This window comes from Sceloporus occidentalis, unplaced genomic scaffold (genome assembly GCF_023333645.1).
Source record: "Sceloporus occidentalis isolate IW3139 unplaced genomic scaffold, rSceOcc1.0.p SCAF_1, whole genome shotgun sequence".
NCBI classification, from domain to species: Eukaryota; Metazoa; Chordata; class Lepidosauria; order Squamata; family Phrynosomatidae; genus Sceloporus; species Sceloporus occidentalis.
The window spans coordinates 189482297-189507610 of NW_028316981.1; the positions used below are offsets into that span (position 1 = coordinate 189482297).

Sequence of the window (25314 nt, forward strand, 5' to 3'; positions counted from 1 at the left end):
TTCAAAAATTCTATGAACTTTATCACACGGGAGGAATTTCTCTTAATTTCGAATGAAAAGAAAGTGGGGCCAGAATTCGCTAGTTCGGCAAATTTATGTGAATGTGAATTGCGTTCGAACTGACTTCTCATTGCCTGAAAATAGCATACCATTGCCCAAATTTGCGTGCGGTAGTCTATCATGCAATAATGTGAAACCCCATGATTGCACTCGGACTGACTTCCCATTGCCTGAATTTGCTTATAATGGGTTATCACGCAATAACGTTAAACCCCATGATTGCGTTCAGATTGCAATTGGATTATACTTCCAGTTTCCCTTGTCTGATAAACTCCTATGTCTCTCTGCAAGAGCACCAAAAGGATAATTGACATTAGGGCCTCTGGCACAGGTGGGGGACCTTTGGCTCTTGGAAATTTGAGACTGCAGTGACAATAGTTACAAACCATTAGTCATGCTGGTGGGACTGATGGGATTTATAGGTCTAAACATCTGGAGGGCTAAAACTTCCCCTCCTGCCTACAAAGACAGAGCTTAGCCAGGAACAGAGTGGGACCCCTTGGGCAAGTCTCTCATTTAATCTCCATAGGTAAAGTCTTCCTCTATGATTGTGTCAAGGACCACAAAGTGTTGCGCTCACTGGCCATACTATTAGATATGGGTGTAAATTAACTTCACACTAGTGTATGTCTATTTTTGGTTGCTGAAGATGTTGGTATCCCCTTCCTCACTCCACTGAGACCAAAGTCCCTCTTCCAGGACCTACCATAGAGCAGCTGAAGAGTTATGGACATTCCATGCCTGGAGGAGAGTGCAGATAATTGCAAAAGCACTTGGCTATGCCCTTGCAGCATGACACAAAATGATTACACTAGCTGCTGAGACGTACAGAGAACCCCAATGGGATCCTCAGGAAAATTATGCAATTGGTTCATGTCTGGCTTCAGGGACATAATGAGGTACTTCTGTGATCCCCTGGTCTCCTTCAGGTGCAGAATGACTGGGGGAGGCTTCAGTGGGTCTACAGTAGGTCTGGGTGGTGTTAAATGATTCAGTGTAGCATAGTTCTGCATACTACACCATGTTGAGCCATGTAAGATTGCAACTACTGTGTGTTCCAGTTTATAGTTCCTTCATTCCCTTGTTCCTCAGCCCCACAACTTTTCTCCCACCTTTCAAGGACTTCTTGAGACAGATTCTTCATTGAGCTTTCCTTCTGGATCATGGAACCCTGGAGTCCCTCCACTTCTTTGGCCATGGCTCTCCAAACCTCCTGGATCCTCCTCTGCATTAGCCCATCAATTGTCTCCTCAGGAGCTGAGTGACGAGCAAACTGTACTTCTCCTTGAAAGAAACAGACAGAAGGAATGACTTAACAAGACTATTGGTGAAAGTGCAGCCCAGAATAGCCAACACCAGTTCCAAGAGGGAATACCTGTTCTGAACATCTTTGAGGATACTGTGCAAATGAGGGTTTAAGTAGTAAAACGTAAAGGTAAAGAATTTAACATGCTAATGCTCTCATACTTTCATTTAAAAAACTGATAGGTTTTTAGTCTTTAAGGCTATGGAGATAAGCTTGAAAATGTCTTGGACATGCTAGGAGAGCTGAAAAGGGAGGAACAGAGACTTTACAATGCTTCCTCCCTCACCACAATGTATCAGCTAAAAGCAGAAAAACGTATACAAAAATAAAATTAATTTGGGCATCCTTAGTGCCAGGTTTTTTGTTTTGTTTTGTTTTGTTGTTTTTTGGGGGGGTTAATGGATGTGCTTTGAGAGAGGGAGGTAATTTCTACAATTAATATTAATTGGTTGTGAGCACATCTGGCAAACATCTGGAAAACTGCTTCCACATAGTTTACCCTTGCTGTCACATGCAGCAAAAGCTTGGAAAGAATCACAACTCTTAAGAATCCTGAAGAGCTATAGGTTTTAGGTCATTTCCCAAGCCCTTCACACAATATGCAAAGTGATCTGTTTGGAAAAGAGCAGGATTTTTTCTTGCTGCTTCTCACTTTGCCCCTAAATTGTCCATTTCATTGAGCTTTTCCTGCCTAAGCAAAGTTCAATTCATTGACTAAAGAAGTGGCAGCTGTTACTAAAATTCACCTCATCCAAAATACTATCTAAACCTGGAAAAGGATCCCCTCTTTGCAGGACACGGAAATGTTATTATTTTAGATAACTATTCCCAGCATATAAGCCTAAATACCCTAAATGCACCAGATCCTATGATCTTGGAAGCTGAGGAGGGTCAACCCTGGTTAGTACTTGGATAGGAGGCTGCCAAGAAAAACCAGGTACTGTAGGCTATATTTCATAGAATGGAACTATGTCTTCTTGCATGGCAGGTGGTTGGACTGGGTGGCCCTTGGGGTCTCTTCCAACTCTAGGATTCTATAAATATCAGGTGCTGTAGGCTATATTTCAGTGGAAGGAACTGGCAAAACCACTTCTTATTCCTTGTCTAAGAAAATTCTATGAAATCCAGGGGATTGCCATAAATCAACAGGTGGCTTGAAGGTATGTTTGTATGTATGTATGCACATGCACACATATTCCCAGACACCCCACGACCAGCATGGACAATGGAAGGAATTGGTCTTCCCAGTATCTGCCTTCTCCCCCATGCCCATCCATCTTGACAAAGCAACGAGTTATGCCCAGAAGAGGAACTGGGCATACCTTCTTCAATTAATTCCAATGCTGCTTCTGAAGAAGGCCTTAGGATGGAAACTATATATTCTACTAATGCTATTTCAAGTGAGCTTTTCCAACCATGAGTGCTAGAAACTTAATAAAATGAGTGGCTCCATGCAGAACTCCAAGTGGACAGAATCTTGGAAGATTAATATCTTACCATCATCCCTGCAGCCCTATAAAGATTTGGGGCACAATATCATCATATGGATTCAGAAATGGAAGAAGCACTAGGGACCACACTGCAAACATACAGAAGAAAATAAGTATATGCTTAGGACTTTATCATTACAGGCTTGTAAGGTGCCTCAGGTTGGGGACAATCACTATCGCACAACTCTTCCAAATTGTCATGGCGCATTTTCTGCCTGGGCTCTATCTTCCTCAGTCCAGACTCCATAGCTCTGCCTCCCTGCCCTAAGTCCTTCCCAGCATACGTTTTGGTCTATGTTTATTTTTATTTATTTTATTTTTAGTGCAATTGCTCAGTTATGGCAATCCATTAAGTAAAAAAATAAAAATAAAATAAAAGCAGGAGTTCTCTGCTTGGGAATGGTATGAGGAATGAGGGAGAGGAGCAAAATCATGCCCAATTGCATCAAGTGACTGCTTACATGTGAGAACTGCAACATGAAGAACTTATCAAACATGAATCAAAGTGGAAAAGCAGAGGGATGGAAAGGCATTGACAGGTTTTGCCTATCAATGAGAAAGATCGCTCCAGAAATGGATGGACTACAAACCAGCTACAGAACAGACACAGCATCATGTGATAGGATGTAATGTTCTTATTCCACTTTTCAGCCTTCATGTGATAAAGTCCTTAGAGGATGTACTGAATTGGATGATGGCTCCCAGAATTTACCAGCTAGTATGACCATGGTTATATTAGCTGTAGGAGCTCAGAGCTATACTGCTCCTCCATCTGGTAAAATTTCCAAGCTTTGGCAGCAGCAACATACATTTAAAAACCAAATGCCAGCAAGAGTGAACATTTCTTACTGCCATGCTCCTCACCTTCTAGCTCCTTGATCCTATTCTGTTGCTGGTTGCTCTCCTGTTCCAACAAAGTAATGGAGTGGCTGAGTGCCTGGAAAGCCTGTCAGAAGGACACAGCACAGAGGGGGTTAATGCACACTGTGGCTGCCTTTTGAAAAATCTGAGCTTACTCCACCCACACCCACCACAGCCTACCCATTTCCATCATACTCACTTTAGTTTGGGCATAGAGCTGAGCTTTGATGAGTTCCAGGTCATTTTTCAGGATCATCTGGGATTCTGTGAGCATCACTGTGAAGGGAAGCACAGAAGTTAGACATGAACAAGACCCATTAGCTTCAGATGACATGGTGTCAGGAACTGGCCAAGGAGGTTGTTCGGGGTTGTTGTTGTTGTTCTGTGCCTTCAAGTCATTTCTGACTTATTGCAACCTTAAGACTATCATGGTTAACAAGAGCAAAATGCCACCAGCCTTCCAAACAGAATTCTGGTCTTCAGTAGTGACCTACTGGAGTCAGGAAGCTCTTGACTCATGAGAGATCTTGACTTCTTTCCACCATAGACTCCCCCTCCCCACTGTTAATACTTCCAAGATTTCAAGAGTTACACAAAGTAAGGACTATGGGGTAATGTGAAGGCAGGTGCCTACAGTGATAGCTTATTACTAGACTACAGAGCTTTTCATCAGAGATGGGCAATGTTTCGCCCTCCAGGTAGTATTGGGCTGGAACGTCTGTTAACCCTCACCATTGGGCTCTACCAGGTAAAACTGATGGGAATTGCAGTCCATCACCACTCCTCCCTCTGCTGAACATGCTGGAGAGAGGGCACAAATGTGTAGACCATCCCATCCGTGACTTGTAAGTACTCAATGCAGTGTTTGTAGATCTCTCGAGAGCACACTTAGACCCAACCCACTTAACCTGTGCTACTTAACTTTGTATGGTAAAGGGCTTGTGAGTCACAGGAAAATAGCCAGAAGATTTTTTGGGGTGGGAGGAAGGAAACACCCTGGTGATGCCTACAAAGCACCATTCCTGTCCTTCCCCAAAAGACAGCATGTTTGTTTGCTTTTTCCAGAACAAAGGCATGCAAATATCTGTTGATTTCATAATTAAAAGAATTCAGGTTTTCTTTGCACAGAATTCTGACTTCTGAATTTCCATGAAGCACACACTTAGGAAAAGTACTTTTCTGGGGTGACAATTTTCAGAATCACTCCATCCAAAATACTTAGCGGCCATATAAGCTGAAGGATTGTGACAGCTGTTGTTTAAACGTTTTTAAAAACTTATTTCAAGCTATAAATGCCTTTTTTTAAAAGAAAGTGTCTTGGTGCAGAATTCCACCCTTCAGATGAAACCTCCAGTGGACCAGAAAACAGTCCAGAGTTCACCAGTTCCTACTGATGTGTGCCTGCTAAAGAAGCCAAGCATACTTTTGAAAATTAATAGTGGTGGGACTCAGCACTATCCTTCTACTCTTGAGTCCCACACTATGACTAGAAGCATTTCTTCCTTGCTGTAAGAAGCAAAGAGGATCAGGGAAATCTGGCTTCCCAATGCAGCCGGAGTAAGGCTGGACCCCAAGTGAGGAGGATGGATTGGGCCAGCCCAAGGAAGAAATTTTTCTAGTCATTGTCTGGGACTCAAGAGGAGAAGGATAGTGCTGAGTCCCACCACTATTAATTTTCAAAAGTAAGCATGGCTTCTGACAGCAGGCACACATCAGTAAGAACTGCTGTACTCTGGTCTGTTTTCAGGTCCATCTGGAGGGTGGAATTCTGCACCAAGTCTTTTTTTCTTTTTTCTTCTACTTCATTCCCAACCACTGAGAAGGTAGATATGCTTGGGATGGCCACACAACAGTATTCCAGACAACTGTCAACTCTTGCTTTGAAACAGAGAGTAAACAACACTCACAAATTTTCTCATTCTTTTTAAAATTAGCTTGCTTCAACTGCAATAATAAAGCAATAAATGTAAAGATACTGCCATATAATGAAAAAGATTATATTAAAAGGAAACCACCCAACGTTATAATCAATTTGCCAGTATAGACTAAATATAATTTACTTTCTTCTCTTGCCAGTGAATAATTCTGAATCTTCAGTTTGCAAAAAAAAAATATAGATCCTGTAACAAGCCAATTTATGCTGAAACTGCTGTGGTTCCAGGATATCAGATGTGTTGTTTACAAAAGGAATGAATGGTTGCCATCTCTTAATAAACCTATCTGTCCTAGTTTCCCCTCTGAACACTTCACACCTGGCTGTTAATTTTTCATTTTATGCTAGATCTCACACACTCCTCCTGCCATGTGAAAGATCCATTTTCTCATCCCTCAGTTTTCCCATTCTTTAAAGAAAGTGGGTCTTGACATAGTAAGGCCTCATGTTGAGAAAATGCTCAAGCCTACCTACACACACACCAAGATTATTTTGCATAATGGGAATTCCTTGAGGAAAAATTGTTTGCACAAAATGCTGGGGTGGGGGTTTGCAGACAAATCAACTTTTTTGTCCAGAAAAAGTGGATTACACTGTAAAGATGCACTCTTTCTACACAAAATATTGTTTTTGCTGAAAACTCCCCAAGTTTCCTTGCATAAAACAATTTTTTTCACAAAGAAGCCATGAAACAGGAAAAAGAATTTTTAGAAAAGCATTAATATAACCTCACCTAATGGGAAGAGAAATTTTGCAATTATTTGCCAGCATCCCTAATATACAACAATGACGAGATGTCATACTTACCAGATGGCTTCACATCAGCAATCTCCAGAGAGCCCTGTTGTACAAGGAAGTTGATAATATCACCATTAGTGCTTCAGTGAGCAAGCCCTTCTGCAAAGGCCTTGGGACACAAAGCCACAATAACTCCATTGAACGTGGTAGAGGTGGGCCAATTTATTATTATTATTATTATTATTATTTGTGGGAGGGCATTATGAGACTGCCTGGCACCTGGTGTGAACAGCAGGGTTTCACTGAAGTTTTCTTAACATGCAATTGCAGCATTTTTTATATCAATTTGGCTCAGAATCTGGGATTTGTAGTTTTGAAAGGTGTTCAGAATTCTCTGCCAGAGTGTTTTTGATCCCCTGGACTCTATTAAATAAATCACAAGTATGAGTTTGCAAGAGCTGGGCAGAGCTGTGGAGGACAGGGAATCTTGGAGATGTCTCATCAGCTGGGTCGAGATCAACTCGAGGGCAGCTAACATTAACAACAACAATAAAACTTTGAATTCTAGGATTCTGTAGGATGTAGCAATGACAATTAAAGTGGAATCAGGACTATAAATGTGTGGTTTAAAAGAAATCTGAAATTCCGACAGCAAAGGAGTGGAAATTCCTTGCTTGCCCATAAGTATTCCAGACGTTGTGGGTTTTGTTTCAATGAATCCTCTCTCTCTATGGAGTTTATCACACTGGGGCTAATTTCATCATTAAAGATAAAGTGCATTTAAAGCATCCCGCAAATACAGCAAAAATGGTGAGTAACTGTGTGAATGATTATCACATGCAATTGCTCAAATAAAGTGATATCGGAAATGCATTGTCAGCGTCGCTGAAATCCTGAAAGTAAAAAGATGCATGTTAATGCTTCTTTGTGACCACTTTAATGGTAAGTTTTGTGCAATGTTGTGTGACATCATGGGATAAACTCCCAATCTCCTTCGTGTGATAAACTCCCCAGTCCATCACAGATTGACCCTCATTGCTGACTGAGCCTGACCTGTGAAAGAGGGTACACACAGAGCAAAAAGGCTCTCAGTGCAATTTCCCACTGGGAGCTACACAGTTCTTATTCATGCGTACAATGATGTAGGTGGCAGAGGAAGCATGTGTAAGAGGTCCATGCTCGAAAAGTGGGGCAGGAGAGGAGGGAAGAGAGGTTTACCCTGCCAAGGTGAGGTCAAGTTACCCCCTGCTTGGATCACACATTGACATTAAAAGCATGACCACGTCTGCAAAACTTATCGCCAACCCCTGTGGACCATACAGTTCCACCCACTAAGCAACTACATATTCTGTCTAAACAGAACATGAGGCAGGCTACCGCAGGCCAAGGCTCTCTGTTTCACCATTCTACTACATGCACAGATGCAGAACTTGGAAATCTTACTTTTAAAATTAATATTTATTTTATTCAATAATTAAAAACACAAAGAACACAAAGACACAGACAATACATATATAAAACCTCCACCCAAGGGGGAAAAAACACACAGTTTTCACCCTCACCCCCCCCCCCTCCCCACATAGAGGAAAGAAAAGGAAAAGAGAGGAAAGGAAAAGAAGAAAGCAGGAGGGGGGAAAGGAGATAATAAGGGGAGAGAAAGGGAAGAAAAGAAAAAGAATAAGACGTTTCACATATTTTCTAGTTGTCATCTTATTTAAAAACCGTGTAACACTCGCCTAAATATTATTATCCTTGTATAATCTAAGTATATACTCACAAATCAATACTGATTGGGGAGAGTTATGAAATGGTTCAATTTGATGAAACAACAAATTTAAAAAGGGGAAAACCAATAGAGACATATATAGAAATATGGAAACCATTTATAAAGTAGTTAAGCAGGCAAAAGGGAAAACCAGTGTGTTCGGGTTTAATAATTAGATCATGAGGTTTTACTCTGTTGTTTGTTTTTTGTCTTATTTTCATTGTTGTAGATTAGTTAATGGGAATGCGGAAATCTTACTTTTTAAAACTTTTTTGCCCACGGCAGCTTCCAGAAACAGCATGCTGCTGTTATGTGCCTTCAAGTCATTTCTGACATATGGCGACCCTAAAGTGCTTCTATCATGGGGTTTCCTTGGCAAGTTTCTTCAGAGGAGGGTTACCATTGCCATTTCCATTGCCATCTGAGGCTGAGAGAGTGTGCCTTGCCCAAGGTCACCCAGTGAGTTTACATGGCCTAGCTGGGATTTGAACCCTGGTCTCCAGAATTGTAGTCCAGTGTTCAAACCACTACACCATACTGGCTCCAGCAAACCACACTGGCTCCAGCAAGCATGTCCAATGGTTATGGTTCGTAGGGAATTTGGGAAGCTATATTCCACACAAAAAAAGTATGTTTTTCAAATTCTGAACAGATGTTAGGGATGAGGGTGTAATGTCCTGCTCTCATTTTTCACACAGGTTCAGTATTCCTTCACACTGGCTATGCTGGGAGGGCTGCTGGGAATTAAGGTCAATGGCATGTAATGCTGTAATGACAAAAATGGGAACATATGGCCCTCTGGACACTGTTAGACTGCAATCTCCATCCTCCCTAAGGGATGATGAAAGCTAGAATCAACATTTGGAGGGAGACAGATCACAAGCACCTCCAGCTTAGCAGAACACCAAAATTATTCTCCTGTCCTCCCCCAGCACCCATAGCCCCCTCAAGACACTCACCATGGGTGATGTGCTGCTTGCCCGAGCCAAGTACCAGTTAGGCGAAGTGATTCCACTTCTCTCGTCCTTGGATAGCATCATTATAGCTTGCCCCTGGGAGGAAGAAACAGAGGCTCTGCAATTTGATTTGGCAGAATAGCCAAAGAAAGCAGGACCAGGCTCAGGTTGGAGTAGCGATGTTGACTGGGGGAACTCTGATAGCTGTAAATCCTAAAAGGTATTTTCTTTTTCCAAAACAAAACCCCACATCTGCAGGCATGATGGTGTCGCAAACCAAACTGTGGGCTCATTCTTTCAAGAAGGGGCTCAACCCTCAACCCTCTGACAGCCACTATAGTGTAGTGGTTTGAGGATTGGACTCCAGGAACAAAACAAAACCCCATGGAAACCCACTGGGTGACTGTGAGCAGGTCACACTCTCTCAGACTCAGAGAGCCAAAAATGGGTCCTAGAATAGATCAAGTCTGATTTAATGATCCTGGTGCTGAGAGGGAGCTAGTGTGGCATAGTTGTTTTGAGTACTGGACTATGACTCTGGAGACCAAGGTTCGATTCCTAGCTCAGCCATGAAACCCACTGGGTGACCCTGGACAAGTCGCACTCTCTCAGCCTCAGGAGAAGGCAAACCCCCTCTGAACAAACATCACCAAGACAACCCCTATAAGAAGGTCCCCATGAGTCTACTTGAAGGCAGACAACAATAATAATAACCCTCAAAGACACAAGGAGGGTAGGGCAGAGAGAGATTTAGCTCAAGAATGGGAGATGATGCTGAAAATGAGTAGGTTGGAGAAGGATAAAGCATCTCCCATTCTAGTTTTGTGCTTCAAATTACTCCCTCCCAAGACTAGGCCAGGGAGCTTCAGTCAGAGTTGACACAGATCTGCAAGTAATGTTTTGTTGTGTCCTTAAAATTTAGGGTCTGTTTGCCTGACAGTCTAAGATGGAAGTTTCCATTAAATGAGCGGACAGCTTTTATTACAGTGAAGCAAAGGACTATACGTTTATTTATCATAGAGAGATCTTGCAGCACCTTTGAGACTAACTGAAAGAAAGAATTTGGCAGCATGAGCATTTATGGACTCAGATCATCTGAGGAAGTAGACTTAAATCTAGGAAAGCTCATGCTGCCAACTTCTTTCTTCCAGTTAGTCTCAAAGGTGCTAAAAGATCTCTCCGCATATTGATTCTACAAATTAACATGGCTATATCTTTGAATTCTACATTGATTTGTTGTAGAGGTGGGGCTCCTTTGTTGGTTGTTGTGTACCTTCAAGTCATTTACAACTTAGGTCGGCGAACCTAAGGCGAATCTATCATGGGGCTTTCTTTGCAAGGTTTGTTCAGAGGAGGTTTACCATTGCCTTCCCCTCAAGGCTGAGAGATTGTGACTGGCCCAAGGTCACCCTATGGGTTTCATGGCCGAGTAAGGAATTGAACCCTGGTCTCCAAAATCATAGTCCAACACTCAAACCACTATGCCATGTTGGCTCTTGTGGGAATCCCACAGCCCTCTAGGTGTTGCTGAACTACAGCTCCTAGCAACTCCAGCCATGACGAATGCTGGGAGCTGCAGTTCAACAATATCTGCATAATTCCAGCTGTCCATTCAGGATTTCTTTTCTGACTTTCTTCTTGCTATCTAGTTGTATCTAGTTTGGTGGTACCTTGAATTTAGGAGAGTTACTTATGTACATTTCTCTACTTAAATTGGGATTTCCCCCAAAAAAATTGATTTTAAGTTTTGTGCAGTTTAGAGTTGCGATGCTTATAGCTCAGTTATGTATTGTACGGGTTTTTGCTTCTTTCCACTGCACTTTTTGTCACAACTACAGTATTACCTCCAGAAGGCAGGTGAACAAAAAATCCTTCAGGATCCAATGTTAGGAAAGATCTTTTGAGTGGACAATAGAAAATGGACCAGTACCAGAACAGAGCTAAGGTTACTTTTTGAACTACAAGTCCCATGATCCTGGGAGCTGTAGTCCACCAAAAATAATGTCTCCAAGTTTTGGAAGCAGCCAGGCAAATGGCACACAAAAACAGTTGGTTTCATACCCATTTATAGGCTTCAAGACGTTTCTGGTTGGCCATTGTTTAAAAAAAAAGACATAGGATTAGAAAGAGTCTACTACAAAAATAATCCGGCATGAATTGAGGTTGAATCCTTAGTGTTCACACGTCCTGAATGTAGTCAATGCCTAAGGCCGCATCTTAATCCAGTTTGACACTGCTTTAACTGCCCAAGACTCCATGCTATTGAATTCTGGAAATTGTAGTTTGTTGTGGCCCCAGAGGTCTGACAGAGGCGGCTAAATATTTCACAAAACTACAATTCCCAGAATTCCACACCATGGAGCCGTGGCAGTTAAAGTGTCGTCACATTGGATAATTTCTATAGTGTGGATGCAGCCTAAATTGCAACCATGATGTCGATTGTCTGGGCAAGGCCTGTGCCAAACCCTAAAAGCAGATGGACTGTCGAAAAAGCATTAACAGAACATGAGGCTCCAGGTGGCTCAAGGAAGCGAGTCAATCTTTAGTCCAGTTTTGGTAGAAGACAAGGTTGGCCCTTTCTTGCAACAGGGATCAGGCTGCTTGATTTTAAGCAGCTGGCTTGCATATGAACGGATGGGCCACGAGATGGTGATATAAGACAATATTTTTGCTACCTCTCTCATGCATAAGTTGACAGCAGCCAAGTCTGCAGCAAAAATTCAAGGTCCAAAGGGGAAGGAATCAGCGCAGGGCACTGGATTCCGAAAACAGTGGGAAAGGACTCAGCGCAGGGTATATCAGGGCCTAAATTCAGATGGCCTTTTGGGGTTTTAAGTTGCTTAACTGTATTAAACATTTTGTTGTTTGTTGCAAACCTAAGGCAGACCTATCACAAAGTTTTCTTTTTCAGGATTTGTTCAGAGGGGATTTGCCACCCAGGGCCTTCCCCTGAGGCTGAGAGAGTGTGACTTGCCCAAGGTCACCCAGTGGGTTTCAGTGGCTGAGCACAGATTCGAACTCCAGTCCTAGTCTAGCACTCAAACCACTACATCGGTGATTCCCAAACTTTTGTCCCACAGGTATTTTGGATTTCAGCTTCCAGAAGCCCCTTCCAGCTTGGCCAACAGTTAGGAATTCTGGGAGCTGCAGTCCAAAACCTCTGGAGGACAATTGCACTATGCCATGCTGGCTCTTGTACTGTAAAGTAGTAGTAAAGTAGTATTCCAAGTAGTATTAGTGAAGCAGAACTCCCAACACTCAAACCACTACATCCCTAGACACTTATTTTAACATTTTATCCTGTTAAATTTGACTTTGCACTAAGCATTAGTAAAGCACTGTAGAATTTAATAATATAAAACTTTAAAATAAGTGATGCTCAAAAGGGAGGACCTTTTGGAATGCCTCCTGGACAGAAGGTTGAAATGGAGGATTCGTCCTGGAAAAGGAGGACCTTTTGGAATGCTTCCTGCATTGAAGGCTGAAATGGAGGATTCGTCCTGGAAAAGGAGGACCTTTTGGAATGCTTCCTGCATTGAAGGCTGAAATGGAGGATTCGTCCTGGAAAAGGAGGTCCTTTAGGACTTCCTCCTAGATAGAAGGTTGAAATAGAGGATGTGTCCTGGAAAAGGAGGACCTTTTGGAATTCCTCCTGGACAGAAGAAGGAAATGGAAGCCATTTCCAGGGAAGGGAGGATCTTATTTTAGAATTCTTCCTGGGGAGAGGGCTGCAATGGAGGACATGTCCTGGAAAAGCACCAGAAGACCAGACACCGGCAAATGGAGGACATTCAAGGAGGACATTCCCAAAGAAGAGCTCCAAAACCAAAATCCCAACCCATGCTTCTGAGGGAGGCTCAAGAAAAAGGGAGGCCATTTTGTTTGTTTTTTTAAGAAAGAAAAGTATGTTGCCTCTTCCTTAGTATGTTATATAGGTTTCCTTGTGATGTCTTGTGTATAATGTTCGTTTGCATTATTGTCCATTCTCAAGTCCCATTAAATACAATGGCATAGTGAAAGGCTGTCCTTTATGTAAAAGAACAAATTCAAAGTTTGGTTTTTTAGATTGTAAGCCTGAGGGCAGGGAAGCGTCTTAATAATAATAATAATAATAATAATAATAATAATAATTGTAAGCCACTCTGAGGGAAGAAGGCTGAAAAGGAGGACAGGAGTCCGGGGAAAGGAGGACATGCCTTGGGGGGGAGTCTCTGTGCCCTCCCTCCCTTCCTCTTGTCTCTACCTTTGGAGCCAAGAGCCTCCCTTCCAGGGCCTCCATCCCTCTGGGAGCCCCCTCTCTCTGCCTCCATCTGCTGGCCTCCAGCTCCAGGTGAGACACTTGGCTCCTCCTCCTCTGGCCAGGTGCAACAAGGGGGCGTGGTCCCGCCAGGCCACGCCTCCTTTGATGACGTCACCCCAATCCAGCCTCCTTTCAGCTGATTGGGGCGGGACTCAAGCGCTCACTATTGCGCTGGTGCTGCTGAGCAGAGACAGGAAGCAGGAGGTGGGTGCTGCTGGGTTTCTTTTGGGATGCAGGGGGCATGCTTTCTGCAATGCAAGGAGTGGAGGAAGGGGTCTAGTTGCATGCAAGCCCCCCTTTCTTTGAAGGGGGTATCTTCCCTTCTTGCAGAAATAATAATGCAGTTTTTTGGGCTCCACTGTAAAATGCTGTGCTGTACAAGCCTGGGATTGGTAGTTTTCTGAGGGCAAGGAAAAGGCGAAGGACCTTGGGAAACTATCAGTGACAGGTTGCATTAGTATTCCTCCCCCCAAGCCCCCTTTGAAGGTGCATCTCCACTGTAGAAATAAGGTACGCAGTCTTTAGGCACCAGTACAAAAGGCTGGGCTGTACAAGCCTGGGATTTGTAGTTTTGTGAGGGCACTTGGAAAAACTATCAGTGCCAGGTTGCACTCCAAGCCCACTTTAATGGTGCATCTACACGACAGAAATACAAGAATGCAGTCTTTGGGCACCACTACAAAATACTGTGCTGTACAAGCCTGGGATTTGGAGTTTTCTAAGGGCACAGAAAAGGTGAAGGACCTTGGGAAACTATCAGTGACAGGTTGCATTAGTACTCCTCCTTCCAAGCCCCATTTAAAGGTGCATCTACATTATAGAAATACAGGAATGCAGTTTTGGGGCACCACTATACAATGCTGTGCTGTACAAGCCTAGGATTTGTAGTTTTGTGAGGGCACTTGGAAAACTATCAGTGCCAGGTTGCACTGCAAGCCCCCTTTAAAGGTGCATCTACAGTGTAGAAATACAGGAATGCAGTCTTTGGACACCACTAAAAGACACAGTGCTGTCCACTTCCATTTTGCGGAATCTGTAGTTTTGTGAGGGCACAGAGAAGGCGAAGGACGTTGGCAAACTATCAGTCCCCGTGGTGCCTGGTTGCATCAGCGCTCCTCCTTCTAAGCCCCCTTTAAAGGTGTATCTGTACTGTAGAAATAATGCAGTTTTTGGACAATTTTTTTAAAAAAACATCTTTTATTAATTTTAACACAGAAATTATAAGAAATTATACAACAACAACAACACACACACCCCCCACACAAAAACCCATTCAATTGTGTCCCATACAACATGCAGCAATATACATTCCTTAAGTTTTTGGACACTGCTTTAAGAGCCACGGTTCCCTCCTACAGAATCCAGGGATCTATAGTTTTGTGAGGCACAGGCACAGAGAAGGCAAATAGACCTTGGAGAACTATCAATCCCCGTACTTCCAGATTGCATTAGCGCTCCTCCCTCTGAGCCCCCTTTAAAAGTGCATCTACACTGTAGAAATACTGCAGTTTTTGGACACCACTTTTAACTGTCATGGCTCCATCCATCCATCCTACAGAATCTGGGATCTGCAGTTTTGTTAGGCACAGGCTTACGCTTTGGCGAAGAAGGCAAAAGAACTTGGAAAACTACCAATCCCAGGATTTACACTACAGTATTTAAAAGGGTGCTTACACACTTACAGTATTTACATTTGCCAAAAATTGCATTATTTTGGAGGAGCTTCCCTTCTTTGGCTGAAAAGAGGAAAGTCTCTCCTCCTCCCTTACTTGCAGCTTTTAAAAGATCTTCTCTCTTCCTTAGTGACCTTTTGCCCACTCCATGGGTCTTGAAAACCTCCATCCCAGCCCCTTTAAAAGTGCATCTTTGTAGTTGTTGTTTATTGACTTATGGTAACTCTAAAGCGAACCTATCACAGGTTTTTTTGGCAGGTTTCTTCAGAGGGGTTTGCCCTTGCCATCCTCTCAGAGGCTGAGACAGTGTGACTTGCTCGGGGTCACCCAGTGGGTTTATATGGCCGGGAAGAGATTTGAACCTTGGTCTCCAGAGTCCTAGTCCAGCGCTCAAACCACTACACCACGCTGGCTACAATAAACATGCATCTACACTGTAGAAATGATGCTGATTGACACCACATCTCGAAAGAATTGATTTTCTTCCCATCTGCTTTCTTCACTCTCTAGCTCTCACCTCCATATATAGTAATGGCTGCTTATAAGAAAATAATATGGAAAGACAGGGGTCCAAAGAGTTGTCCAAGCCATTTGTATTCCCTATTACCATGTACGGATGTGAGAGCTGGACAGTGAAGAATGCGGATAAGAAGAAAATCAGCTCATTTGAAATGTAGTAGAATTCAAAGATATAGCCGTGTTAGTCTGTCAAATCAGTATGTAGAGAGATCTTGTAGCACCTTTGAGACTAACTGAAAGAAAGAAATTGGCAGCATGAGCTTTCGTAGACTTCATTCTACTTCCTCAAATGCATCTGAGCTCATGAAAGCTCATGCTGCCAATTTCTTTCAGTTAGCCTCAAAGATCTCTTTACGTACTCATTTGAAATGTGCTGGAGAAGAGTGCTGAGGATACCAAGGGTGGCCAAAAAGACAAACAGATGTGTCCTAGAGCAGATCAAGCCTGAAATCTCTCTGGAAGCCAAGATAATCAAGTTGAGGTGGTCGTACTTTGGCCACATCATGAAAAGGCAAGACTCATTGGAAAAAGACAATAATGCTAGGAAAAAGTGAAGGTAGTAGAAAGAGAGGAAGAGGAGATCATGGGCATGATCTGTATATACTCATGTGTAAGTCTAGAAATTTAGGTCAAAAAACTGACCCAAAAAAGCTGAATTGACTAATCCATGGGTCAATGTAAGTACTGTATCTTAAGTCTTATTTAAAAGAAGGAACCATCTCCTGGTGGAAAGTAAGAGTATAATATGTGAAGCACTGACCCCTTCTACTCTCTCATCCATCCAGTCTTAAGAGTTATGTCTGCTAAAATTTTGTAAGTTCTTTGACATTGTTTTGCTTTGCTTTATCATTTAGGAAAGCGGCCCCCAAACTGTGCCCTTTAAAAGATTTTGAACATTAGCTCCCAGAAGCGTCAGCCATGTTGACCAATAGTCTGAGATTCTGGGAGCTGAAGTCCCAAATCCCTTAAAGGACACAGTTTGGGAATCACTGCTTTAGATCCCTTGCTGTGTGCCCCTAAATTTCACCTTCTACTTATCCACGGGTCATAGCAAAATCCATACTTTTTGCCCTTGACTTATACATGAGGTTGACTTATAGTTGAGTATATATGGTAAGTAGAGCAGTTGAGGACGGGAGATGTCTCATCCACAGGATGACCATGAGTTGGGTCAACTTGACAGTAACTTACAACAACAACAAAGAATATGGGGAGATGAGAAGTGCTTGGTTTCCCACTTCAGGAGACGAAGGAAGAGGAGGAGGAAAGCAGCAACCATCCCAGCTCTGGGAAGAATTATTATTTTGGACAATAACTCTGCCAAATTTCCCGGGGAGCTGTGGGAATGCAGGGCGTTCTCATCAAACACAAAAGTAATTTTTCTGAGCTTTGCATCTGCATTCACTTTGGGTTGGTGTCCTGTTGCACTTGCATGGAGTAAGGGCTGACTTCCGGTCAACTTGCATAATCTGACTGATTTGGGAATGAGCCAAGAATTAAAGAAGGAGTGTTTGAATCCCAAATTGTTGTTGAGCAAGCAGCATATCTCTGGCTCTGAGCTCCCTTGAGAGGAAAGAGTGAGGGGGGCTGGCCAAGGATTTCTAGGATGACTGGCTTTCCCGGGCAGCTGTGGGCTACACACACACACACACACACACACACACACACACACACACATTTTTGCATGTGAATCACATCAGTTTCAGTGGGATTTAATACTAGCTGTGAAGCACTTCGGATTGTGAAATCTGCTTCACATACCCTGTGCGTGCGAAGGATTTGAGACAAACTGAATCTCAAAGCCAGTAGGTTTTTGTCTTGCAAAGAGAATTTAGTTTGAAGTCGAAAGCTTTCATAGTTTTTTGTGGGATTTTCGGGCTATGTGGCCATGTTCTAGAAGAGTTTATTCCTGACGTTTCGCCAGCATCTGTGGCTGGCATTCTCTGAAGATGCCAGCCACAGATGCTGGCGAAACGTCAGGAATAAACTCTTCTAGAACATGGCCACATAGCCCGAAAAAACCACAAAAACTAAGAATTTAGTTTGTTTCCTGGATTGAATCTCCCAGTACCCACATGGCCAGAAGGAGAAGCCCACCTGAATGAAAGCCCTTCGGTACCAACTGAACTGAGGATAACAACCACAACAGCTTGAGCAAATGCAGGGCTAGGGCTAATATTGTCAATTTTTTGTTCCCCTGTATCAGAAACCAGTGGTCCTTCGAAAACGTACAACATGTATAATGAGCATTTTGTTGGTCCAATAAAGGTATCACTGTCTTCTGAATTTTGGATGATGCTGTGCTATGTAGAGGTAGCCAGTCTTATTGTCCTCATACAGTGGGACTTTGTTATCCACTGGGGTTTGGTTCCAGGATCCCCCGTGGATAACAAATCAGTGGAAATCCCATTACACATAATGTCAGAGCAAAATGGTGTCCCTTATATAAAATGGAAAATCAAAATTTGCTATTTGGAATTTATACTTTTTTTAATGCTTGATGCTCAAGTCTGTGGATAAAAAATCCGCGGATAAAGAGGGCCGACTGTGCAGTATATAGGAATAAATAATGTTGGAGGAGGATGGCGACCCCTCATTAGGTACATTACAGATGGGCAAAAGATGGCTTTTCCGGTGTTGTTGGACTTTAACTTCCAGCAGTCTTCCCCATTGGGCTATGCTGCCTAGAGCTGCTAGGAGTAGTCCGTCGACAACACCTATTGGGTTGTACTTAGCTCACTCTTGAGAAAAAGTGTGGTGGCTGCCCTGTGGCACATTTTTTTGTCCTGGAAAGATATCAAATTGTTATTTAACTTGCTGTTTTACTGCCAGGGACGAGGAGAGGTTGCTGTGGGAGTATCTGAATCATGTTTCACAATAACCTGGCTTTGAATACTGTGTACCTTGACCTGGATGAGTGGAGGACACCCTTTGTTGCTGTTCTTCAAGCAGCAAAATAAGTCTATTTAGTAGGTGCACGGTTGAAATAAAATTCAAACCAGTCTCATGGCTGTTTTGTGATCATTCTTGTGGGATTGCCCTGCATTTGACTCCTGGGTTGAGCCTGCCTGCCTCTCCCACTCCCTTATCTCCTTCTACCAGCTGTTGATATAAACTCTCTCAAGGAGAGTATTGGTTCTCCAATACTTTTTCTGAATTGTATAATTTTAATGCTATTAAAATGTGATATGATCAGATCAGGTTTCGCTTTTGGGCAGGTAGGAGGAAGAGAAAGACACAGATCCCATGATGGGATTTTGTCAAAAGGGACTATGGCAGTATTCTGCAGAGGTTATCAAAAGACATAAGACTGGACTGACTGGTTCCCTTCCCCTTGCATTGTTTCTGTTCATGACCACAACGTTTATGTTTTGTCGTTCAAATTGTTTCTGACTTATGGCGATGATAGGTGAACCTATCATGGCGTTTTCTTGGCAAGATTTGTTCAGAGGAGGTTTGTCATGGCCTTCCTCTGAGGCTGTGAGAGTGTGACTTGCCCAAGATCATCCAGTGGGTTTCATGGCGAACCTGGGAGTTGGGCCCTGGTCTCCAGAGTCATTTATGTTTTATTTGTTTCATATTTCTTTCTGAAAGAAAGAAAAGGGGCTGCTTTATCCTATGTGAGTGAGTCTCTTCTCACCCTGTGGATTTCTATCACTGGCCATCCCTCTACGATCAGCATGATGCCAGCAGACCCCCTAGGATGGCATGTCACTATCAATCCTTTTGGCAAAATCCAGATGTCTTCTGTACTGCACTCAGCCTGTCATTGACCCATTGCCCAAAACCTCTTGGTAGTCCAACCTAGAATAGACCTATTGATTCAGAAGAATTCACATGAGTGTCGACTCACTATTCAACAGCTGATCCAATGGATCTGCTATGGTTGAGATTACCAATATGATTCAGGCCTAAATAAGTGTAGGAAGCGAGAGTTAAAAAAGGTTTGTGGAGTCTCTTAGGGATGCCTTTTTGTTCTCAGTTCTTGTTCCTTTCTGTCCACTTCCAGGTCTCTTGCTGCCAAGATGGTAACCGAAGGCGAACCAAGCAGCCTTATCAAAGTCATCCAGCTTTTTATCCTCTCTACAGCCTGGGGGATGCAGATATGGGTGACATTTATTGCCGGTACTTTTGTTTATGTAGAGAGAAGGCTCACTCAGATTTCTAACCAATCCTAAACCCAAAGGGTATACAGTATTTAAGGAGGGTGATGGGATGCAGCAGGGGGGAAAGACTTTGTGAGCCCTCCTTAGATCTCTTTCTCTAATACTTGAAGGGTCATTTAAACATTGTTTTTTTCTAGCCCAGCTATGTGAAAAATTTCATTCATGCATTCTGGTGTTGTTGTTCACACAATTTTTTAAAAAATCGGAACCACATTTCTGCACATCTCTGCATGTTCTGTTGCTCAGATGTGTCAGCACTACAAATAAAGATAGAGTCAATGATGTGGATGTATTTGAAACATGTTCAAGGCATGTAGAGTTTTATCCTGGGTCTATTTGCATCAGTTATTCACACAGCCAACAATGCGAATCTTTTAGAAAACTTGGGGGGGGGGGGGGAACCTACGATCAATTATCCTAGGTTAAGTGAGGAGTTTGACAGTGCTCCCCCAAAACTTAATCAGATCCATTCGAAATTCATGTGAACAACATAGGTTCAACCCAGATTCTATCAGAATTATTTGCACTGCCTAACACCCGAGAAAGCAACATTTGGCCCTGCAGATGTTGTTGGACTGCAACTCTAGCACCCTGTACCTCTGGCTATACTGGCTGGGGCTGATAGAGGTTGCAGTTCAGCAACATCTGGAAAATCCCTTGTTTCCCACTCCTGCTCTCATGCATTCAAGCCTATTTTCTTGTGCAGCTGCTATATTTTATTTATTTATTTATTTCATTTTTTGCCACCTTTCTCCCAAAAAGGGACCCAAAGCGGATCACAAAGTACATGCCTAGCTTGGGGAAATTACTTTTTGGGCTACAGTTACCAGACTTCTCCCAGGCAGTTGTTCAAGAGGCTTGTCTGCCAGTCCCACAGAGTCTTGTATATAACTCATGGATCCGCAATCCTAGCTATCAAGGACTGGCCCAACCTCATGAAATCCTAATTTCCTTGCACGGCATAAGTAACAGAACCTGGTCCGCCTATTATAACTGCACCCCTTCTCTCTCCTAGGATTTGTCCTTTTCCGAGGGGTGAGTCGGCATACCTTTGGCCTGGTACAAAGTAAACTGTTTCCTTTCTATTTCTACACCTTGCTTGGTTGCACTTTCATGAACCTTGCCATCTTTGCTACATACCACCCACGGGAGCTTCTGGATACCAGAGAGACTATCCAGGTATGTATCAATTGGTGATCAAAAATTTTGCTAGATTTTGGAATCAGGTGGAGGCAACCAGCATATGAACAAGAAGTGCTTGTTTACATAGGTATTCTGAAAGTTTTTGGAGTTTATCACAACTGAAGAGCTGAAGTCACCAATTAGCCCATCTTTATGAACTCTCTAGATCTTTTATGCATTATCAGCTAAAAATCACTCTTGGTAGGGCATCACATCACACATTCCTTCCTATAGCCCTATCTGCTCCCCTTGCACTGCCACATCTCCAGAGAAGACCAAAAGAAAGATAATTAAGAAATGCACTACTTACCTATACTAAGGTTTCAGGGTAAAAATCCTGGATTTTGATACGATCTGAAATCAAGGGTAAAACTTAGGGGGCTATAACAAAGGATGGAAAGGGGGAAACGCCAGTTCCGCCCCTCCTTCTCTGGACCTCTCTGGACCTTCCCTGGGACTGGAGGAGAGGTTTTAACATCGAACTGGGAAGAGAAAGAAGAGGCGCTAAAAGGGCTGTTTCTTTGATGGGCTGCGAAGGCTTTCAGACTGGATTGGGAAACTCTTTCTCACACACACGCGCACACACAAAAACTCCTGCCTTCACACTGGGGGAGAGTGGGGCCCTGACAAAGGCTGTGAAGCTTCTGCAGACAGTCATGTCTCTACATTTGCAACTTTGACTTTTGCAGATTTTATTATTTATGGATTTGATTAATATGTTCTCTGTAGGAATCTCTAGGTCCTCCAGCTGGACTCTGTGGTCAATGGCCACCAGAGGTCATATTAGAAGTCCTAGAGGTTCTTAGAGATAATACTTTTGTAGACATTTGTAGGTCCTTTCAGAAGATGTTGACCACAAATTTGAGCTGGAGAATCTAAAGATTCCTAAAGAGGTATTCTCTCGGGGGGGAGGGGGGAGTGTTGTTTTTTTAATTTACAGTTTCTCCACTTTCACGAGTGTCCTCCTGGACCTGTAGCCTCAGAGAATGTGGAAGGCTCACTGTATTTGTGAAGTATTGTAAATCTGGTAGTATAAATGTATTCTGTTTGAGCAGGCTTTAAACTTTTAGTGGAGGGTATTCATGTTGCATTTGCTATTTTTGTGTTCTTTTGTACACTGTCTGTTTTTACTGTTGTTCCTTCAAAAAAGGTGGCCGTTTGTGAACCATCTTGGGTTCCACTCTGGGAGAAAGGTACATATAGATGGTGATTATGATACTATAATAATTCTATTTGGAATGAAATATGCCAAACTGAACTTAAATCCCAAATTGGGAAACACAGGCGGGATACAGACGGGCAGGGGAAGACGTCTTGGAGGTGTATTCTGCTGAATACGGAGCCTCCAGACCGCCCGCCCCGGGGGCATGGCTCAGGTGATGGGGCTTCCACATGGGGGGCAGTGAAGACGCCTCACCTGGGGCCGTTTCTGACCCGCAGTTTCCAAACCACCGCCTCGGAGGACGCTGCAAAGAGAGAGGCAGCTTCCTCACGGGCGGCCAAAACCGGGGCTTTTTTTTTCTTTTGCCGGCTGGCGGATGCGCAGCTGCGCAGCTGTGGCGCTCATCAGCGGCGGCAGAAAGCTTATGTGCACATTTAAAGCGCCCAGGCCCCTTTAAAACTTTTTCCCTCGCCCTGCCCAAGAACAATAGTGGTCTCCTGCCAGCTGGTGATCAGCTGGTGTTGGCATCCTTGTCCGCTTGCATGTTGCCAATGTCACCAGCATCATGGATGCCTCCTCTCCTTTGGTCCCTGCGCTCTTGCTGAATCTGCAATGCACAGCCACAGCTGTTGCCGCTGCCACCGCTGTCCCCCCGCCGTCCCCCATCACCTCCCTTGTACATATGTAAATATTTAAAGTTTTAGGGGTTTTTATTGTTAGGTGAAAATGGCACAGGAATGTGTGTAGGGGTTCACTTTAAATTCCAAACTTTCCCCGATTCTAGCAGCGCATGCGTACATGTTGCTGTAGGGTTAGGGTTAGGGTTAGGGTTACGAGTCTTAAAATGCACTGCAGCTGTGCTGCAGCTTCCACACCTGCATGGCAGCTGACGCTGCAATTAAAGCCTGACTGCAAACTGCGCATGTTCCAGGACCCCGACTCATTATGTGACGCAGCAGACACGGAGCTTTTAAATGGGCAACTTAAATTAGCAGCGTAACAATTCTGGCGTACCGGTGCAGCAGCTTACAGACGGAGCTGCGCAGCTGCGCATCATACAGAAAAGAAGTGGGGAAAAGCAGCACCTTTTTAATGCCGCTTCTTCCCGCTTGGGGCGTGCGGGCGGCGTGTTCATGGCGGCATTCAGGTAAGGGCCGTCTGAAGGCTCTACCTTCATGACGTCATGAACACACCCCTTTTTGCCTGTCTGTATCCCGCCACAGATCCATCTTCTAGTGAAAGCACTGTACAGTCCTTCTCTTGTGTTCTAGAAATGATTGTGATGCCTTCTTGTCTCTGTAGATCGTGCTCTTTTTTGCTTGCCTCGTCTTGACTGTGGCTAATGTTTCCTGGTTTTCCCAAGTCACCACCAAGACCATGTTCAAGATGCAAGAGATTGAAAGGGAGCACGGCCTGGGGGCAGAAGTGGGCCTCTCAGGCCAGAAGGAGGCTTACCAGCTCCTGAAGGAAAAGGATGCCAAGTATCGGAGCCTGCGTCAGAAGTTCTTCAAGTTTCACGGCTTGTCCTCTCTCTGCAACCTGGCTTGTGTTGTCTGCACAGGTGTGAATTTGGCTTTTATAGCAATGCACCTGGACAGCCTGTAGGTGGAACTCTACCCCTCTGTTCCCATCTTTCCTTGTTCTTACTGAAGGATTTATTTTCTAAAGTACAAAACTAAAAGCATCACTGACTGCAGCCCTTGTTCTGGTTGATGCTCCTTAATGTATCTGCTTTGAGAAATCTGCAGACAATGTGATTGAAATTAGTGGCCGGGGAAAGATTTAGCCATTCGTTTGTAGAACCAGCAGGGCAACTGGTGTTTTCTCCAGACAGATGGATCTCTCACCAATGAAATCCCTGTTCTTTTGCCCAGCATCAACAGTTTGCCTTGGGCCTGTACTGTTTTTGTAGCAGGCTGCCCCAGCGGCCAACTGGTATTTCCTCCAGCCAGGTAGATATCTCACTAGTGAAGTCCCTGTTCTTCTTCCCAGCACCAACCTCCTCAATTTATGTGAGGGATGAATCTAAAAGTTCAGAACAGAACAGTGGCTGTAAACATCTCCTTATAAGTATTATACTCTTGTACATGGCACTCAGTAGATGCTCTTGGTGCCTTCAAAGGATTGTAGTGAAAGATGATGGACCACAGCCATCTATGGCTGCCACCTTCCCTCCAGATTCCATGAAACTATACCCAATAATTGGTTTGGGTTGTGCTAAGTTAGGTTAACATTTACTCCTGTTGCAAAAATAAAACTTACTGGCTTTTTTATGGAACCCTTATGTTTTATGACACCCTACTGTTTGCCATGATTGCTGGTGTGGCATAGTGGTTTGAGCATTGAACTATGACTCTGGAGACCAGGGTTTGATTCTCTATTCAGCCATGAAACCCACTGGGTGACCTTAGACAAGTCGCATGTTCTCAGCCTCAGGGTAAGGCAATGACAAACGTCTGAACAAATCTTGCCAAGAAAACCCTACGGTAAGTTCGTCATAGGGTTGCCTTAAGTCGGATATGACTTGAAGGCACACACCACCACTATTTGCCATATTAAATGAAAAGAACAGCCTGGTCATTGATTCCTTAAAACCTTTCAGAAGTAACCCTAATATGGAAGCAAGTCCCATTCAGCTCAGTGGAATTGCTAAGTATATACACGAAGATTGTACTGCTTGTGGCTCCTTAGAGTTTCTGAATATCTTAGCATATATGGCTGTATACTTTTTAATACACTGATTATTTTTAACCTATATAAACTGCAGTTTAAGCCCTAGTATCTTCTTGGCAAAACAGCTGGGAATGTGTCACTGTGTCATCACCTTTCTTTTTGCTGCTTATTGCAGGAGCTTTGGAGTCAAGGCCCTAATTTCCATTTTCTAGATTCAAAGTAAGAGTGACCTCTTGGCTCCACTCAGTGAAATGAAGGCAGAGGTGGGAAATCATACTCAAATTCTGATGCAGTACAAGATCCAGTCCATTAGTCAGTGCTCACTTCATTTGCTTCCCTCTTTGTTTAACTTCTAGATGGGAGAACGTGCTTTTGAAGTTGTCTATCTTGTTCTTTGGTCTGTATACCGTATAAACCCTCTTGTTTACTGATGAGACTGATCTGGGTGTGTTTGTTGTGCTCTTCCATCTTTTTCTTTCCTTTCTCTTTCTGTACAAAGCAATCGTCAATAAACAATTTTTTTCTGGAAA

General features: G+C 43.4%; 2 protein-coding genes across 3 annotated transcripts in view; one reads left to right on the forward strand and one right to left on the reverse strand.

Moving 5' to 3' along the window:
- CCDC159 (coiled-coil domain containing 159) overlaps positions 1-9201 on the reverse strand; it is a 20167-nt gene extending 10966 nt beyond the window's left edge. Inside the window, exons 1-5 of the mRNA XM_089487643.1 lie at positions 9113-9201; positions 6458-6491; positions 3917-3993; positions 3721-3802; positions 1173-1344 (exon numbers count right to left, since the gene is read on the reverse strand). Of these exons, the coding sequence (XP_089343769.1) occupies positions 1173-1344; positions 3721-3802; positions 3917-3993; positions 6458-6491; positions 9113-9193 (446 nt within the window). The 5' untranslated portion in view covers positions 9194-9201. The remainder of the gene's footprint in view (positions 1-1172; positions 1345-3720; positions 3803-3916; positions 3994-6457; positions 6492-9112) is intronic.
- LOC149323129 (transmembrane protein 205-like) lies at positions 6554-25314 on the forward strand. Of its 2 annotated transcripts, none has more exons than XM_089487661.1 (4): positions 6554-6600; positions 19611-19726; positions 20783-20946; positions 23414-25314. In XM_089487661.1, exons 2-4 carry the CDS (start codon positions 19627-19629, stop codon positions 23714-23716), a joined length of 567 nt encoding a protein of 188 aa, XP_089343787.1. In that variant the 5' UTR covers positions 6554-6600; positions 19611-19626; the 3' UTR covers positions 23717-25314. The 2 variants fall into 2 exon arrangements, with proteins under 2 accessions (XP_089343787.1, XP_089343779.1); XM_089487653.1 differs by lacking the exon at positions 6554-6600 and adding an exon at positions 13555-13613.